This window comes from Oratosquilla oratoria, chromosome 39 (assembly GCF_046742065.1).
Source record: "Oratosquilla oratoria isolate Oo_2021 chromosome 39, ASM4674206v1, whole genome shotgun sequence".
Lineage (NCBI taxonomy): Eukaryota > Metazoa > Arthropoda > Malacostraca > Stomatopoda > Squillidae > Oratosquilla > Oratosquilla oratoria.
In genome coordinates this window covers 21,603,917-21,611,416 of record NC_134815.1, presented here as the reverse complement: position 1 = coordinate 21,611,416, position 7,500 = coordinate 21,603,917, and the positions used below count along the sequence as shown (strand labels likewise).

General features: G+C 33.9%; 1 protein-coding gene across 5 annotated transcripts in view; it reads right to left on the bottom strand.

Moving 5' to 3' along the window:
• LOC143020318 (neural-cadherin-like) overlaps positions 1 to 7,165 on the bottom strand; it is a 393,391-nt gene extending 386,226 nt beyond the window's left edge. For all 5 annotated transcript variants that reach the window (XM_076176628.1, XM_076176629.1, XM_076176624.1 and 2 more), the window contains exon 1: positions 7,008 to 7,165. In XM_076176628.1, coding sequence (XP_076032743.1) covers positions 7,008 to 7,031 — 24 coding nt within the window. In that variant the 5' untranslated portion in view covers positions 7,032 to 7,165. The remainder of the gene's footprint in view (positions 1 to 7,007) is intronic.
• Between the last annotated feature and the right edge of the window lie 335 nt (positions 7,166 to 7,500).

Below are 7,500 nucleotides of genomic sequence, written 5' to 3'. Positions count from 1 at the left end.
GCTCATTATGTCTAACTTGTGTTTACTCAACGCCATCTTATAACTCAGAGATGCGTTACAATCCATCGCCTTTGCAGTGAACTCGGCTCTTTCGCTGCGATGATGTACTTTGCAGAAGTTGTTTTGGCAATCGTAATATAATTTTGTCCAACTAAGTATAGTAACCCTTATTATTTTATCCGTTCTTATAACAGCACCTGATATGGCGATTTAAGTAAATTCAACTAATTTATCTTCAGTTTCAATATAACAAGAAATCATAATTGATATGATGTCTATTTATAGGAAACGCAACTTTGATTTCCAATCATAATGTTTCCTATACACACACAGATTTGTGTGTGTGTGTGTGTGTGTGTGTGTGTGTGTGTGTGTGTGTGTGTGTGTGTGTGTGTGTGTGTGTGTGTGTGTGTGTGTGTGTGTGTGTGTGTGTGTGAATGAATCTGTGTTTGTGTGTGTGTGTGCATCCTTGTGTGGGAGGTGATGAGGGAGTTTTCTGAATAGCTCTAATTTCATTCGGGTTAGGAAAAGATACATCTTATCTATGATTCGATTTTTTTACACACATCTCTGTACAGAGCTTAGACTAGATGACTTTCTTAACCTCTTCGTCATGATCAAGATTCAAACTCACACGTTTGACCTCCGAAGTGGCTGCTACCACTGGGTCCTGCTAGTAGGCCACTACCATCCTCCAGAGGACTCATACTACTGATTTTATTTTTGATCATCATCATCATCATCATCATCATCACCATCATCATCACCATCATATTCATCATCATCGTCGTCGTCTTCGTCTTGGACGTCAACAACATTATCATCATCATCATCATCATCGTCGTCATCATCGTCATCATCGTCATCGTCGTTCAACATTATCATCATTTTCACCTTCACCATCACCATTATTATCATTACCATTATTACCATCATCATCATCATGATATCATTATTATATTATATCATCATTATTGTCATTACTAATACTATTATTACTATTGTTATAATTATTATTACTCTTATTATTTATTTATCAGTATTGTTATTGTTACTATATTTCTATTGTCATTCCCATGATTCATATCTGAGTTTCCTCGAGCTTCCTAATTCTTAACTCTGACCCATAAATCCATTTCACGATTAATTTTTGCTAACACTGAACGATTTTCTTTATCCAAACGAACCTTATAGACACATTAACTTTCCTTTTTGTTTATGCCCAATACCCTGTGATACCATTCAGCCTATGTTAGAATTTCTTGGTGAAAATTTTAAATCATAAGTATTATTTGCTAGTTATGATAGATTATTTTACGTATATTGTTCTGGAAAAACGAAACAATTTAATCCATATGTAGGAGCTCGTGCTAAAGAGAGGAAAATTGGTGGCAATACGACGGCATCTCTTGCTAAGTATAAATGTCTTCTTGTAACAAAGCTGAAGTCGTTGGATGAATGAACAACGGCATATGTTAATTTCGTGCCTAAGAGGGCCCGCGAGGCTGTCGCCTCAACTCCATCCAATCTCTCAGGCTACGTCCTTCTCCCAAGTTCCTCTTTGTTCCTCAAGTAACCGTTACTCTACGCCGGAATCTATTCGAGGAAACGAATGGGCGAAGTCGCACTGCAGGATGTGGATTGGATCTCACGTATACCAAGAGGTCTGTTAGGCTACACTTTCTTTGTGTAATATTCTGAATCCAATTTCTCTCTGTCATATGCATCACGATGTAGGATTACCCCCATAAACACACACACAAACACAAACACACAGAATCGCATACGTAAGTACACACACACGACTCACGTTAAATATATGTATATATGTATATATATATATAAAACATATATATACTGTATACACACACACACACACATATATATATATATATATATATATATATATACATATATATATGTATATACATATATATATACATATATATATATATATATATATACATATGTATGTATATATATATATATATACATATATATATATACATATATATATATATATATATATATACATATATATATACATATATATATACATATATATATACACATGTATATATATATACATATACATATATATATATATATATATATATATATATATATTAGAACTGGACGCGTTCCTCGATGCGTTCCTAGGTGCGTTCCTATGTGCGTTTCTTGGTGGGTTCTGCTTTAGTTTGGCAACGGTTAGCGCTTCCAATATAGGAGCAATATAGGAGCCGGTATATTATATGGTCTACCTTTTGGATGTAGCCTACGAAAAATTTCTTTGGTATAGTATGTGGCCTACCGAACTTTTATTTCAGTATGAAGCTGTCTTTTAAGTTTTACTAGTATGGGAGCGCTAAACGCGACCAAACTAAAGCGGAACAAACTGAGGATCGCACACAGGAACGTTTCGATGAACGCGCGCAGCTCTGAATTATATATAATATATATGTATATATATATATATATATATATATATATATATATATATGTGTGTGTGTGTGTGTGTGTGTGTGTGTGTGTGTGTGTGTGTGTGTGTGTGTGTGTGTGTGTGTGTGTGTGTATGTGTGTGTGTGTGTGTGTGTGTGTGTGTGTATGTATATGTGTGTGTGTGTGTGTGCCCGTGTGTGACTGTGTGTGTGCGTGTGTATGTGCGTGTGCGTGTGTGTGTGTGTGTGTGTGTGTGTGTGTGTGTGTGTGTGTGTGTGTGTGTGTGTGTGTGTGTGTGTGTGTGTGTGTGCGTGTGTGTGTGTATGTGTGTGTATGTGTGTGTGTGCATATGCGTATGCGTGTATATACATATATTGATACATAAATAGATACATACTTACATACATACATACATACATACATACATACATTACATACATACATACATACATACATACATCCAAACATACATACAAACATACATACAAACATACATACATACAAACATACATTTATACATACGTACATTCATACATACATACATATTTACATACATACAATACATACATACATACATACATACATACATACATATATACATATAAATGTGTATGCATATATGCAATCATACATAGATACATACATATATACAAACACATACATACAAAAATTTAAAATATTTTAATGGAATGGAATTTTTTTTTGTGATGTTGATTCAGTTCCAGATGTTAACATTCTGATATAAAATTAAGTTTGTTTTATCGAACCATTCATATAAAATCTTTTCTGCTCTAATAACGTTTCCATTTTTTTTTTTTTCTTTTACTCCAGATATCTAATTTACGTCTCTTGGACCAATATTTGCTTTTTACCATTTCTGAGACATCTCAGCATCTATAGTTGTTTACTTATCCCTCTCTATTTGTCCATATTTACTTTTTTAATGTCTGTTATCTGCTAATTTGCTGGAGTCATCGTCTTAATAAATCAGCCAGTTAATCCGTAAATTTGTCAGCAATTCAGTCTATATGTGAAGTATTCTTCTTAAGAACAAGTCTACCTACATATTTGTGATATGGCTGAGCGGGTTAGGGCGTTGTTACTTGCGGCGAAGGTCGAGGTGAGGGCGGTTCGAATCCTGCCACCAGCAAAGTTGAACCAAGGGCATGGTTCATTAAATTCCACGCTACAAAGCCCTCTGTGAGAGGCATCGTCCTAGCCTACCGATAGGAGGAGAGGAGTGTGTTACATCAAACCATATCATCATTCTTCTTAAGAACCAGTCTACCTATAAATTTGTGATATTGTCTTTGTATTAGTTTTCTCTAGAATCAGTCTCACTTCGAACCAAACCACCATTCTACTTGAATGTGTTTCTGGGAGTCAGTCGATGTGCAAAATAGACAACCGAGTTTCAAGACTTGATTCTGTCTGCTAGTTAACTTGTACCTGATCCTATAAGGTTGTCCTTCAGTCTAACAGGGATAGAGTTTTTTCTAACATTATTTCTCTTCTCATTTTGATCATTCTCATTTTCATCTTCATTGTTATCTTCATCTTCATCTTCATCTTCATCATCATCTACATCATCTACATTATTTTCATCATCTTCATCTTTATCTTTATCTTTATCTTTATCTTTATCTTTATCTTTATCTTTGTTTTTGTCTTTGTCTTTGTCTTTTTCTCTCTCTTTGTCTTTCTCTTTGTCTTTGTATTTATCTTTATTTTATCTTTATCTTTATCTTTATCTTTATCTTCATTTTTATCCTTATCTTTTAGTAAATACTTAACTTTACTTCTATCTTATCTTATTCTTTACTTCTTTTCACATTCCTTGCCCCTCTTCCTTTTCCAATTTCAATTTCTTCTTTCTTTCCCTTCCCCTTCTACTGACATTCCCCTCTCACACCCCATTTATCTTACAACCACCCTCTTTCAATCCCTAGTCGCCTTCTCCTTTTTTCTCGTCTGCTCCCCAAACTTCCCAAATCCAGACTTCATCTCATTGATTTCTGGTCTCCACTTAACGAATTTTATCATGGTTAATGCTCTGCGAATTTATACAGCTGCCAGTAAGCTCAAGGGTAGAAAGGGAAATCGGATTACCTATATCTCGAATAGTTTGATGTAGATTATATTTTACCTTGCTCAGTCCTTCAATTCAATGGGCTTTACGACATGTACGACAAAGCGTGTAAGCTTGTGAATCCTAGGTTATAAGGCTTAAAATTAGTTTATAGTAGAGTGCCATATCCAGTATTAGTTTATAATGGCTTACAATGGAAAAGCTTCTCATTAGGAGACTTTGTCTCATGAGAGGGGTTAAAACATTAAAATCATGGGGCATAACGGCATTATATCTGATCCTTTAGTAATTAGTGGCCATTGTTAAAGCCAAATGAAATTGTCTGATGGGATTCAGAAAATAAAACAACAAAAACTAAAAATATCTTTACCCGATAAAGGTTCAAGTTACCATCTGAATCTTGTTCAAACTGTGTTACGTAAGGCCATGCATTTTACTGATCAAACAAAAAAACAATTTGAATTGTACCACTTAATTTAATGTTTTAGTATCTAAAGATGAGTGATAAGCTTCTCTCAATCTCTTTGAAAATCATAATTTTAGAGAGTGTATTAATTAACATTCATTTAATTAAATATAGCTTCAATAGCCTTGCAACGGACAAGTTCACACACACAATTACAATTAACAGAAGGACAGATTGCACACATTGTGGCGAACGAGTAATTCTTCTACTTAAACACTAAATCAAATGTCTTACTTACCTCTTTATTATTCATTCATTTGTCTATTTTATTTGTTTATTTATTTATTTATTTATTTATTTATTTATTTATTTATTTATTTATTTATTTATTTATTTATTTATTTATTTATTTATTTATTCATTCATTTATATTTATTTATTTGTTTATTTATTTATTTATTTATTTATTTATTTATTTATTCATTTATTTATATATATTTATTTATTTATTTATTCATTTATTCATTTATCTATTTATTTATTTAATTGTCCCTTAGTTTTCCACGCTATATTTCCTTTCCCGTTTTGAACAGCTTCCTATTTCTTATCTCCTCCCTCTCTCCTTATCACAGACCCCTCCTCTTCCACCCCATTACTTCTCCTACCTCATTCTGTCGCGCCATTTTCACTGCCTCCCTCTTTTCACACAACCACCTATTTTTCTCGTTATCTCTCACTCAGTATATCTACTTAACTATTTCCCCATTCCTTTCTCATCCTTATCTTATTTTCGCTGTGTATTTATGATTGTCCGTAATACCCATATCCATGCATACACACACAACGCATGCATACATAAAACTCATATGTATAAAACATATGCATGCTAACAAACAAAAAATAGATACATACATACGTACATATATACATACATGCATATACACATACATACATACATACATACATAAATACATAAATACATACATACATACAAATAACATACATACATACATACATACATACATACATACATACATATGTACATACATACATACATACATACATACATACATACATACATACATACAAACCAACATACATACATACAAACCAACATACATACATACATACATACATACATACACATATACATACATATATACATGACAACAGCAAGCCAGTCAAACATTCATACATATGTGTGTGCATACGCTCTACACACATTTACATACTTTCATACGAATTATATTTTATCCTAATTCTAAATTTCATGTATCCAACACTTTCACTTATACCGAAAGAAAACCTATGTTAAAAGGTTAACTAAACATATGACACTATACAGTGTATAGATTATGCCTCATTTACTATGGCACAAACTCGTAAGAACATTTTTGTTGTTGCTCTTTACTACAGTTACGTTTCATCCAAAATGAATCTTTTTGGTGTTTTCAAATAATATTTAATCAGAAGACATATATGAATTGAAATGCTCTTGTATTTGAAAAGGTCGATTAGAATGTTGCCTTTTGTCAAGAAAATGAAGACAGAGTAAGTTAAGCAAACCAATAAACACGCAAGGTGACTTAACCTAATCTAAATAACGTTATAATCACTTGTATTATTTAGTTACTTGTTGCAAATAGATAATACCTTTGAATTTGAGCTCGATGTAGGTAGCACTCGTACCATTATTATGATAAGCAAATACACAATCACTCAATCGTGAGAAAAAAAAATCTACCAGAATCACACATGATGTGGCAACTGGAAATGTTTCCTCGTGGTCATGCTTCTGTCTAGAAATGGAGACATTTGCTTACTGAACACCATTTAGAGGTACAACCAAGTGTCTTCTTCCACAATAATGGCTCTGAGATGTATGGGTAAGTCTGGTGATTGTTTCTGGTTTTCCTGAGCCTACAGAAAATGGAATCCTTTGACGTCGTAATAGTTTTGCTTCGGTTGAATCAAAATCACTTGAAGTCATCCATAATTAGCATAAAGCGGAAAACAGACGCTAATTGGCTAACAGGTTAAGGGCTTAGAAGCTGTTGAAATATCACTTACCAGATCTGGATCGGAAGCTGGCATGGAGGCGAGGAGAGTTCCTGTCTCAGCATCCTCCCGGATGCTGACGGAGGCGTGTGGACGCTGGAACACGGGAGGATGATCGTTCACATCTCGAAGTTTGATCTGCACATATGCAGAATCGATGTGTCGGAGGTCGTCCCAGCCACCTCGACCCTGTGTGGGTGATCGATAGAGGAAGAGTGAATCAAGGCACGTTTAATCTCTTGTCGAGTAAGAAGATACGACAGTTCCCAACCAGGAGAAATTCTCCACAGCTGCACAGAGTTCCCTTAACTTAATTAGAATAGTATAAAAAAGGAATATATTACTGTATTAAAATTTTCGACGACTTTTATCACTTCTGCTGCGAACAAGGGATCTCACAGCTGTATGGAATTGCATGGAAAAAATAGAATAAACAATTGTTTTGGTTAAACTTTATGACCTTAAAAATGACAAGAGCCACTGTCATACTATAGAAAAACTAATT